Source organism: Pseudovirgaria hyperparasitica (genome assembly GCF_010093815.1).
Source record: "Pseudovirgaria hyperparasitica strain CBS 121739 unplaced genomic scaffold EJ05scaffold_18, whole genome shotgun sequence".
In the NCBI taxonomy this organism is placed as follows: Eukaryota; Fungi; Ascomycota; class Dothideomycetes; order Acrospermales; family Acrospermaceae; genus Pseudovirgaria; species Pseudovirgaria hyperparasitica.
The window spans coordinates 376796-388836 of record NW_022985566.1 but is presented as its reverse complement, the minus strand read 5'-3'; the positions used below and the strand labels follow the sequence as shown (position 1 = coordinate 388836).

Here is a 12041-nt window from a genome sequence, read left to right as displayed (position 1 = left end):
GAAGGGAGGGAGGGGGAGAGGGGTACCGAATGCGGCGATTGCGTCGGGGATGGAGTCGAATTTTGGGGGGGAGGTGGTTGTGGTTGTGGTGGGTGGGTGAGTGCCGTTTGGCTGTGTTGGGGGGTCTTGTTGCGGCATCGTTGCTGGGTGGAGGGATGTGCTTTGTGGTGTGGTATGTAGATGTGTGTATATGTATACACGTCCCTCGTCTTGTCTCGTCTACTCGTCCCTCGTCTCTCGCGAATGCTGTCGAATGCCGTATGCCGTATGCCGTACGCTATACGTGTATCCCAAGCCTCTTACACCCCACCGTCGTGGTCGTCTTCAACCCTGTTCTTCCTCGTGCGCGTATATGTATGTATATGTGTATGTATGCCGCTTCGTCTTATCCGCAATTCACAGCCTATTTCTCAGCAGCCCTTTATAAGCAGAACTTCCAGCCGAACGGACCGTCGGCGACCTATGCCAGCCACAGTAGCTCGGCTCGGTCAACGCTGAGTAATGCGGGTTTCGGGGGGAGTGCTCGATCACAGTACACCTAGGCGAGCGCAGCACATCAATGAGATCAATGCTTGCTTATGGAGGCAGGAGGTCGGTGGTGGAGAGGTTGACGAGGGTATTGTGCATTATGTTGCCTGTGGGAGTCCTGTAGGTAGTCGTACTTATGGCATTGAAAGATCGAGTGGCATGACATGGAGGAGATGGGTGATGATCCGAGGTGGCTGATGTAGCGGTGCCGATCCCGGCGCGAACCGAAAAACCCGGATCGTGCGTGCAGGTGTCGGGCGGACGGTTCTGGGCTCCCCCGCCTCCACGTGTCTTGCACGTGAAAGGATGGATCATAGTCTCAGTCTCTAATCATTACCATGTACATGGTTCTTTGTTTATTCATGTATCTATCAAGCACTTGGAAGCAGTCTATACAACAAATCTTGATGATAATACAAATGAAAAACACCATTACTACCCTCTATCAATACCCGGGTATCTATCCGTACACGGACATGTGTTCATCGCTCTATCAAACACACCGAAGCAGTCTATACAATGCATCTTGATATCAGTAACAAATGAAAACAACGCCATTACTACACCTCTGTAAAGAATGCTGGGGTATCCGCCTGCCCGCGTTCAACGCCGCCTCAGATGAATGCAGGACTAAGCACCGCCTGTCCGAAATAGTTCTCGTCGCCATGCTTCCCCTTGATAATGCTAACCTCGCTGCTCTGCTTCTTCAGTCGGGGCGAGCGTCCCCTCGACACCGACTGGCCGTTTGACTGGGTACGTGAACGTGAGCCCGAGCCCGAAGCGGCCTTCGCCTTATTCGGCCCAAGCGCTTTCAACATACGCTCTACGTCGTCTGTAATCCGAGACTTATTCGCCATATCCGCCTGTCCATACATGCTTCTCAGCGTCGCCATCGCGGCCATGAACCGCCCGCTCACGTCGTCGCCCTCTGCGTCAACTGTGCTTTCCGACACCCTCCTCTGCTCTGGTGTCGATTCGTAGTCCCCCTCTTGACTATTCGCGTCGTCCTTCGCGAATAGCTCGCGCAGACGCCGACTCGTGCGCGAGCGCAGGGCATATGTGTAAGCATCTGGAGTCCCTGTCAGTAACGAGTCGAACGAATCACATCTCTGTAGACGTGGCTTCCTACGAAACTCGCCCGGCTTGGGACGAGCCTGCTCGTCGACGCTAGGCGTCGCGGGTGCTTTGTATATTATACGGCCGGGTGTAAGACGTGTGCGTGGGTAGGTTTCGCGCAGGTATTGTGAGGGCGTGGCGGGCGAGGAGATGGAGCCGTGACTCGAGGAGCCTGCGGTTGGGGCGGTGGAGCGTGTGGATATGCGACGCAATGTGTGAGCTGCCGTATGATTGACGGATGGCGAAGATTCCAAGGCGCCATTCACAGCAAGTCGGTGCAGCCATGTCTTGAGATTGTCGACACCTTCTCTACGAAAGTCTGTCGATGCCGATCTTGGGAGTGATGGTACTTGTTGAGCAGGAGACTGAGACCCTGAACTGCTTCGGTGGTGCTCTGACGCCCTGGTGCGTCTTGTGCGTCTCAAGACCGTGCCATTGGTATCTGCCGCCAATTCCTGTGGACTTTGTAGTATCTGCGGTGAGTTTGAGCCATTCAATACCACGCCTTCCAACAAGTTCGAATCTATGCGAATGCAAGGCGAGGCAACCGAAGGAAAGGAAGACGAGTCTGTTGTAGGCGACGTAAATGTCGAGTATAGTGGTTGTATGACTTGCGCTATCGCTGGTGATAGGTCGAGAGATACGAGCGTGGTGCTATCCGAGAGCGTTCCTCTTGCCTCAAGCGATTGCGACGGGAGCTCACTCTCGTCTTTGGAGGAGCGTGGTTGTAGTATGTTACCTGAATCAGTGCCAGAATCCACGCGCGGCATTCGCGTCTTCCGCGGCCGGATAGTCGAAGCACAGGCTGTCGGGACGCTGATTTCACGTGGCAGGTCCTCAGTTACACGCTCCATGCTTGCATCCTCAGGCATAGAAGCAGCTTGATCTTCCTGGGAGTCAACAACCGCGGAGGCCGTCGGGCCCGAGACCAGACGCTTGGGTTGGCTCATACTCGTTGGCGTCAGATATCGACGGAGAGAAGAAATCCACCCATGGGTATCTGTCGCCTGGTCGCGTTGCCTAGGCATCATCGAAGGATCAATCGCAAACACACTCTTCACGTGTGGTCGAGTCAGCCCAGTAGACAGCATGTTTGTGAGGGCAAGACGGAGCGATGCGGTAAGTAGACGGTTTCTCTGTTCTCGACGGCCTATCTCCATGTTCTGGAGGTGTTACCGGGCGGTGAAGAGGGATGGTGTTTTGTTGCCAGTGTTGAGCACGATCTTGCTTAGCATGATGCAATTCGTGTGACGGTGCGAGTGTCTGTGTTCGAGGAAAAGGTCTGTGTCAGTCCAGGATGTGCATTTGTGTGTCAATGGTTGTGTCTTCTGTTGTTTATGGATATATCATGTGTTTGGGCAGGAGCGGTGGCCATATACTCGCACCAACAAGATATCTGTCGTTGCGTGTCAGTCTCAGATGAGGCATTACAGTATTATTTTCGTCTCCCCAAGCGTGAGGATTACGTCGGTGCGGTGGATCGCGCAATCAGTGATGAAAAGTCGAATTACCTCTACGGTTATTGGGTACCAAGCTTCCACTAAGCAAGAGGAGCACGTGCAAAAGACCATGAACGGATAGTCTTGTCTGGTCTCGTCTCTAGTCGCAGGGACGAATAAACTTTTGTATCCAAGTGCGTTAAAATGAAATTTAATCGTCACGCCATGAAACGTCAATGCCGCATGGTAGACTCTGTGCGGACATCGTCGATCGAATGCTCTCATAGATTGGCCCAATGTCTCGCAAGCACCTCACGGACAGGCGGAAGAGGACCGGAGGTTATTTTGTCATGTCGGAGAATTGCATCGATATTAATTCAATAGCGATACTCTAGGGTCAATGCTGCTGCTGCTGCTGCTGCTGCTCATCATCTAATACAACGCCAGGGCTCGTGTGCTGCTCCTCTATGCTGCTCCGCTCCATGCTTGACTCAACTCCACTCCGCTCCCACTCCAAAACAAACAAAACGCTAAACGTTGCACATTGTGGTAGTTTTGCTCACTGCGGGGTGTCGAGCACACGAAGCTCAGCCTCTGCAATGTCGTAGATGGCGCCATGCACGGTGAGTCCTCGCTCTTTCATGGCTGTTTGAACGGTCGGGTTGGCAAGCAGAACCTCAATTCCCCTGTGAACATTGAGCTCAGCTAGACGCACCGCCCGGTCGTCGGGGTTCTCAATCTTGTCAAGCTCAGCCTGGTGCTTCCTGCGTATCTCGCGGATGGGCGTGAGCCAGGTGTTGAGTGTGTCGCCCAAGTCGTCGTCGCCAAGGCTAGCAACAGCTCCACCGCACTTTGTGTGTCCGCAGAGCATAATCTTCTTGACCTTGAGAAAGGCGACGGAATACTCGATGACGCTGGCGGAGTTGACGTCATTCTCATGAAGGCAGTTGGCAATGTTGCGGTGCACGAAGATATCGCCAGGTTCGCTGCCGCAGATGGTGGTCTCGGGGACTCGCGAGTCAGCGCATCCGATCCAGAGCATTTCAGGGTGCTGGCCGGCGATGAGCTCCTTCAAGAGATCTGGCTTTTCATTTTTGAAGCGTTGGGCAAACGACCTGTTGCCATTGATGGCTCGTTCGATTGAGTCTGAGGAGTTGGAGGAGCAATTAGCTGTTTGGTGCCATTGCCATTGTCTTTGCGATGATATGGGGAAACGCAGGGATCGAGGTGAGATGACGGAGCAGCGCAGAGGAGCAGTGCGGCTCCCGAGGCCGAGCGCAAGTGATGACATTCGACGGGGTAGAAGGGCCATGACGGCCACAGCAGCGACTCTACGGCGCAGACTCGCTACCGGGACAAAGTGAAGCAATTTAGGGTGGAGAGAGAGCAAAAGAGAAAAGGAGAAATCTCACCGGTAAAAGACATGTTGTCAGTGGTGCAGGCAGATGTGGTGTCGGTGAAAATAACAAAAGGTGGTGCTAGCTCTGTAGGTGGTGGTGGCTTCGGGACGTGCAGACTGGCCGTCTTAAGAACGCCGCTTGACTCTTCTTGTTCGCGTCTCTGACGTTTTTGCTCTTTGGATTGTCTGATAAGAGTGGACAGATGGGGCCGCCGGCCGCAGTAGGGGATCATGTATCTATATATGTATGTGTATGGTCGTCGTAGTAGTAATAATGTGGATTCCGCGTGCGCGGGTCTTAGGACTCTTGGGGGAGGTTTGCGTTGCGGGACTGAAACCGAAACCCCGCCCAGTGTGCCCTGCGTACTACATATTCATATTGACTATAATGGACCTTCTTCTTCTTGTTACTACTACTATTATTTTAATGTCATGGTCGTCCTGTCGTCTTCTTGTGCTGTGATGAGTAGTGACTCCCCCGTACAAATTCCCTCAAGAGTGCCGTCGCGTCGGATCGCGCCTTTCTCTGACACACTGCCCAGCCCTCAGCTCACTCAACAACACCAATGACACTACACTGTCGATAGCAGCTAGATTGCACGGATATCTGCTCCGGCACTGCTAGGAACTGACTGCTAAGAACCGCCAATTCTTGTCCCAGTCTCGGCTCTGTGGTCAGCAGCGCTCGGCCATCAGTCATCAGTCATCGCCCATCAGCCGATTGTCACCGAGCTGGCGATTCCTTCAGTATCAGTCACTAGAGCACAGAGTAATTATACATACACAGAACAACCCTGACCATGCAGACAACGTTCGCCGCTCTAGGAAGCCCGTCCCGCTTTGTGTGTGGAGATGTCCTACGCACGGCGCAGTTGTCGAAACCTGCTCCCTGTTGAGGTCTTGGCCTTCTTCTCTCTGTCCACAGGTGTGTATATACGCTCAACACTCGACTGGTGGCACTGTGTCTCTTGTCGTGAAACAATTAAACATTGCTGTGCCTCGTCTTGTTACTGTGAACGATCCGTTCTGCATTGTTGTGTATCCATGTATCTATGCAGAAGACGAAGAGCGTACTGACGGCTTATCGCAACCCGGAGCCTAGATGTTAAGGCCAGCCGTCTCTGCATGGCATGTCCAGTCACGCCAAAAAATTATACCTGGCGCTGCACCACATTTCCGTCGTAGTGGATAGCTCCATCATAAAGAAGGACAAAGTGAAGCTGCATGATCTTATAAAAATCTTGGTGCAAGTTTTGAAACTCGTCTAAAAAGACACCGGTATGCCCACCCAGACGCCACAGGCCCCTGCTGTCTAATATGTACAGTGGAAGTGAATAATAAAGTCTGTGTCCTGTTCCTGCTGACACTACGAGACTATGAATGCCCAGTCTTGCAAACAAACATCATAGTCCGCTCGCTAGAGTATCGTCATTACTTCGTACGTCGTTCTGGGCCGCCGATCCACTGGTCGCTCAATCGCACACCTAATCAATCGGCCTTCCTGGATGGACCAGTGTTACAAGCTACACTTCTGTCGACATCCTCGCCTGTAGATGGTTCGTCCCGCGACTCTGCTGTCGGCGTGAGGCTCTTTTCCCACTCTCGCATGAGGTGCGAAGCTGTTCTCTTCAGATTTGTCGGCGACAGCTTGTCTAGTGTCGGCCATGTTATCGAGTCGTTACGGCCATGGACTGGCGTTTGGACGGTGGTCACGTCGCCAGTTGAGCTGTTGACATCAGTAACACTCTTTCATGAGAACATGGAGCTGATCGAACCTTGTGCTAGTCCGAGGCGTGCTGCGAGCTGACCGTGGTGTGCTGCGGCCCTCGGACCCCGAGTCATTGCTGCTGAGCCGCCCAATGTGTTTCTCATTCGGAGTCTCCCATGAGTCCCAGCTCTCGCCCTGGTCGTCTACTGCCTGGTGCACCGACTTCTGAGGTGTCCTGATCATGTGTTTTGCCGCGTTGTTCTTCTTCAACCCAGAGGTTTTGGGTTCGTCAAGACCGTGCTCTTTCCAAAATGACCCTCCAATGTCGATCAGCGCGTCACTGCTGGTCTTCTGGGGTGCCCAACTCTGTGGTCTGATTGTAGCGCCATTCTTTGGGCCGTTCATGTTCCCTTTGTTGGACTGACGATTGTTCCTGGACGTTTGGGTGCTCTGCTTTGTTCGAGACTGAGGAGTGTTGGCTGCTTCCTCGCCAACAGTGGCTTGACGAAGATCGTCAATAAAGGTCCAGAGGCCGTCTTTGAAGTCGGTGGCCATTTTCTTCCCTTGCCGCAGAATTGCTTCTCCCTGGGCGTTCGCCGCATCGAACCCGTCATCCGACACTTTCTGCTGTTTCGGCACATCCGAGACAGTTAAAGACCTTGTGAGCGGCTGAACGAGGGAATCTGAAGTCTCTTGCTTGTCGTCAAGAAGGTCAGACGGCTGTCGAAAGGATGGTGTGAAGCTGGTATCTGGCGACAACAATGACAGTTGTCGGGTATGTCTTGATCCACTAAAGACAGTTCTCGTCGGCTGTTTCGGAGCACTCAATAGAGTCCGACGTCTTTCCAAATCTTTCTGCATCCACGACTGCCCATCGGAGTCGTCGACTGGACTGGGCACAGTCGATAGTAATGTATTGAGTGGTAGTAAAGACTGCGTTCGTGTGCGGACTTCAGTTCGCTTTCGGTGCACTTCATGCAGCGCCCATTGTTTCTTAAGCGATCCTAACTGACTCTCTGCCTTGTGCAACTCTTCTCTCAGTTCGAGAACGCGTCGTTCCTGTGCAGCCAGGGAGGTAAGAAAATTGCCAGATGTCGGCGATGGCAAGGGTTCGGGTATTTCTGGAGAGGGCAGGACAGGTGTAGCTGTAGACATCCATGATTGCGGCCTGGGTCGCGAATCAGGCGGCTGGATGGGAAAATTTAGTGAGAGCCGCTTCGACTGCCGGTCTGTCGTGGGCCCATGTTGTTCGTATATCGTCGAAGATCGATTTGAATGGGAAGGTAGAGAAGGTGATACGGTGTCAGAGGTTGCTGGGCTGTGTAGTGGATGTGTTCTGTCGGTCGCGGTGGCAGAGTTTGTTTTGGAAGCCCCTGATGTTGAAGGTGCGAGTTGAGGCGGGTCGATTGGAGCGATTGTGTGACGTCTACCGGACTTTGCGCGCGCATAAGAGTCGGACTCCATGGTATCTATGTCTCCTAGAAATAGCTTCTTCACAACATGCCGATTGTACAGTAAGGGAGCGTAGGAATGGAGATAGGAAAACAGTCGGTGGAGGAACGCTAACGAAGATTCGGAGGCTGAAAACTCCCAGCGAATCGTCAGCAAGAAGACGGCTAGGGTCAAGGTGCGCCACGCGGGAAGAACAAAACAGAATCTCAAGGGCAGCGACTTAGGCCCTAGAAGTCCAAACCCCATAACAAAGTGGAAGTCATTGATACTCAATGAGTTTTTTGTGGTGTTGCAGCGAGCGTGGAGGACAAAGACAGACGGCGAGATGATCCTCCACCGTCCTCGTTACCACGGTGCCGCCATGGCGTACTTGAGTAGACTGGATCCACGGCGGGGAGAGACGCTATGACAGTCACCAGTCTGCCCTGGAATCTCCTTTTTCCAAAACGCGTTTGGCTTCCATTGCGATGGTCGGCAAAAGGTCCAGTGATGCGCGTATTACTATTATGGTACACAGGATGCTACTGGTGGATGAGCCGTGGTGCTTGGCTGTGGCATCATCACATGTGCCCCTCGAATAGCCGTGGCATGGAACATCAAGGTGTCAATAAGAAAAAGCACGACAACACAGTTACGCGGCAAGGCCATATATTATGGCGTTGCAGGGACAGGTCTGCCAGATCGGCATGGCCGAGCAGAATATCAGGTTTGCCAGTGTTATGACGCAAGCATGCCAAAACTATGTTGTGTTTATGTCCAGAAATAGGACTACGAGTCGTATAAGCATATGATCAGGCAGTCAAAGCTCTGGTGGCATGGCCAACTCCAGCCCAACAGCAACGACTTTGGCTTTCGATGGGGGAGTATGGAGCCGGCTGGAGGCAGGGAAGGATGGAGATACGTACGGATATTTATATACATCACGGCATATCGTGAGGCTCCACGAGAAGGAGGATTCTAGGTCCATAGCGAGCCGCGAGCCCTCTCCGCGTCGGATCAATCCTTTCAGACAACCGGGCCGTTTCCTCGGTATCGAGAATCCAAAGACCCTGAATATTCCGATTAACGGACTAGGCACGGTATGTGGCTGTCCCAATAGGGAAAAGTGTAAACAGTTTCAAGTGAAGGCTAAAGCAGGATGCCTGACAGAGTAACGAATCACAACGAATGAATCAACACTGTGGGCTTGTCATTAGCGGCTATTGCAGGTACCCGTCAGATAGGGGTCTGCATCCCGTCCTCATCATCAGGTTCTGGTAGGCTGCAGTGTATGCCAGATATAAACGCTTGCCGCTTCTCACGTACCGAAGTATGGGCGTCATACTTTATGGAGAATATCTGTATATCTGTACATAACAAAGTCGCGAAATTCACCCATTTGATCATGTAAAGAGAGATCAGGACGTTTCGGAACTCCACAGCCCCTTTGTCCGAAATTGTGGGATGTGCATGGCGGGCATCGATGCGCACGTTCCTTTTGCCGGTTGCTATAGCGATTACACTGGAGCTGCGGCTTGGACACAACACTGCGACAATCCTTGAGTAAAAGGTCTATGACGGCCAGCATCAGCCTTTTGCGCATTCATCCCCGAGTATCCTTAACGATTTTAATCTATACAGATTTATTTCTGTGAGCCTCTCTTTATTGCTGCGCATGGTGGTGCTTTCACAACTTCTCGGTGCGCCCTAGTCTGACTACAGCTCGCCGCAATCGGCTTTCTCCATAATGGCGGACAACTATCAAGTACTCGAGGAGCTCGGCAGTATGCGGACCAGATATATCCTGCAAGTATGATCTATGCTGACACTCTGTTTAGATGGTAGTTTCGGCGTCGTTTACAAAGCAATCGAGAAGTCTACCGGCGAGCTGGTAGCAATCAAACACGTATGTTCACTAAGTTCGGTTGCTACTTCGCTTCAAGACTGACGTAGTCTACAGATTGACTTGGAAGGGAGCGGTGATGACCTTGCTGAGATCCAACAAGAGATCTCTGTGCTGAGCACATGCAAAAGTCCATACGTTACCCAGTACAAGGCGAGCTTTGTAAAAGGAGTGAAGCTATGGATTGTGATGGAATACCTGGGAGGAGGCTCCTGCCTGGATCTCGTAAGTCGAGTGATGCCTCCATCAAAGCGCCTCTCTGACCCATTCATTATAGCTGAAACCCGGCTCCTTTTCTGAAGCACATATCGCCATCATCTGCCGCGAACTCCTATTAGGCCTCGACTACCTCCACCATACTGGCAAGATCCATAGGGATATAAAAGCAGCCAACACCCTGCTGTCACAGGATGGGAGAGTCAAGATTGCTGATTTCGGAGTTGCTGCGCAGCTTACCAACATCAAGTCTCAACGCATGACGTTTGTAGGTACGCCGTTCTGGATGGCACCAGAGGTTATTCAGGAAAATGGCTACGACTTCAAGGCAGACATATGGTCGCTCGGTATAACAGCAATGGAAATGGCAAACGGAGCACCGCCGAATGCTGAGACCCACCCCATGAAGGTACTATTCTTAATACCCAAGGCACCAGCACCACGGTTGGAGGGAAGTAAGTGGAGCAAGGATTTCAAAGATTTCATCGCATCATGCCTGATCAAAGACCCCGACCGGCGAGCAACAGCAAAGGAGTTGCTACGACACCGCTTCATTCAGCGCGCTGGACGCACAGAAACATTACGAGAGCTCATCCTACGCAAGGAGCAATTCGACACGTCCGAGGACGAACATGAGACTCATCGACGATACTACGAAGAGACAATGCAAAACATATCACCCCGGGAAGACCAAGACGAGTGGGTGTTTGACACACTCAAACCATCCACTGTCAAGATGCCTGTCAATAAACACACCACAAAACGCCGGAAACTCGCACGCATTCCATCTGGAGGAAATGACATTTCCGAAGCACTGTTGGAACGGCTCAACATCAACGAGACGCCACTAGGAACTTTGTCCGCGTCCCCCGCAGTCCGCAAAGTCCGCAAAGTGTCGACCGCCTCCCGCCGTTCGTCATTTGCAACCGCCATACGGCAACCGTCAGGCTCGACGCCAACAGCACGTCGCGTGAGTGACAACAGGAGAGCCAGTGGCCAGAAGCAACCCCTGGGGCTGGACATGTCCTTTGGCAACAGTCCATCCACAGTCCGGCAATTTCGCCGAGTCTCAGGAGAGAAGGAACATGGTCAGCCCGGGCCTCTGTCTCGATCGAACAGCGTCATACATGTCGGTGACGGAAATACCCCGATCCACGAAGACGCAGGAGTCCAAGACGAGAATGCACCTCTAATGCCGGTTGATGCGCACCCCCCACCGGCAACTAAAGAAGCTCTCCTCGGGCGCCGCGCATTCTCCAAGATAATCGATCCTGCATTGCAGGAGACATACGCACAGACAGGAAGCCAAACGAAACGAGAAGCTCTGAGCAAAGTGGCCAATGCATGGAGTGCCTTGGACCGCGTCGACCCCGAAGGAGAATATCTCCTTCTGAAAATGATGCTCGAGCGCGTCTCTGGCGACGCCCGCCTAGCCACCGCCCTCGGCATCCAATTCACCCACCAGTCCCCCGTGAAGAACACCCCAGCACCCGCCGTCCGCGAGGTCAGCAGCATACCCCCAAGCACGCCCAGCCGCCGCGACAGCGGCGCCCCAGACACACCCACCAAAACCAAGCTCGTCCTCGCGCAAAACAACCCTCATCTCAAGAGCCACCATCGCCGCCGCCAGAGCGCGTTTGTCGGCGGGGCTGTCGATCGTGATCTTGCGGCTGCTGCGCACTACGCCGGCTTCGACGAGAAGAAGCTGCCCGGGCATGTCCAGCCGGGGATGGAGCATGCTGGGCTGTTGGCGGATGTGCTGTATGGGCGGTGGATGGAGGGGCTGAAGTCGAGGTGGCCGTTGTCGTGAGGATAGGTCCTTTGAAAGCATGAAAAAAGTTGTTTTTGGGGGTCTTTTGAAGAGGCCTTGCATTTTTTAGGGGCTTGCTTTGCTTTGCTTGCTTCCTTGTTCGCTCTTATACACCACACACGCACACCATCACCCCCCGTCGCCTGAAACTCCACTCCACTCCACTCCTCACGAATAATTAGTCCCCATGACGACGCAGCGAAGCATTGTTTTGAGTAAGCGAGGGTTCTTTAGATTGGGGTTTTGTTTTGAAGCGGATCGGATTGGAGTTTTTTTTTGTGTGTTACTACATACAGTTACCTGCCTGCTAGGTGGTTATTGTATTTTAATGCACACTTATTTGAGCGTGTCGTCCCGCGGCCCCCTTTTTTCTGCGTGATTTATAGCACATTTTGGGGGTTTTTTGGCGTTTCTTTTGCTTATGCATACGCAGATATATATACGCTTTGTTGATGGGTTTTGTTCTGATTTGGGGGGGATGAGTGTGTGTG

At 52.7% G+C, this 12041-nt stretch overlaps 4 protein-coding genes across 4 annotated transcripts; 1 reads left to right on the top strand and 3 right to left on the bottom strand.

Annotated features, from left to right (window-relative positions):
• Positions 1-1142: 1142 nt before the first annotated feature.
• On the bottom strand, positions 1143-2804 carry EJ05DRAFT_489673 (uncharacterized protein; the record flags this gene model as incomplete). Its single annotated transcript, XM_033745806.1, has 1 exon — positions 1143-2804. One exon carries the CDS (start codon positions 2802-2804, stop codon positions 1143-1145), a length of 1662 nt encoding a protein of 553 aa, XP_033596412.1.
• Positions 2805-3642: 838 nt separating this feature from the next.
• On the bottom strand, positions 3643-4374 carry EJ05DRAFT_444300 (carbonic anhydrase; the record flags this gene model as incomplete). The annotated part of the gene is made up of 1 exon (XM_033742120.1): positions 3643-4374. One exon carries the CDS (start codon positions 4372-4374, stop codon positions 3643-3645), a length of 732 nt encoding a protein of 243 aa, XP_033596411.1.
• Positions 4375-5970: 1596 nt separating this feature from the next.
• Positions 5971-7654, bottom strand: EJ05DRAFT_504556 (uncharacterized protein; the record flags this gene model as incomplete). The annotated part of the gene is made up of 2 exons (XM_033747587.1): positions 5971-6208; positions 6258-7654. The coding sequence occupies 2 exons, from the start codon at positions 7652-7654 to the stop codon at positions 5971-5973; spliced, it is 1635 nt and encodes a 544-aa protein (XP_033596410.1).
• Positions 7655-9179: 1525 nt separating this feature from the next.
• On the top strand, positions 9180-11713 carry EJ05DRAFT_160910 (Pkinase-domain-containing protein). The gene is made up of 4 exons (XM_033739411.1): positions 9180-9402; positions 9460-9527; positions 9582-9749; positions 9802-11713. The coding sequence occupies exons 1-4, from the start codon at positions 9369-9371 to the stop codon at positions 11548-11550; spliced, it is 2019 nt and encodes a 672-aa protein (XP_033596409.1). The 5' UTR covers positions 9180-9368; the 3' UTR covers positions 11551-11713.
• Positions 11714-12041: the final 328 nt, after the last annotated feature.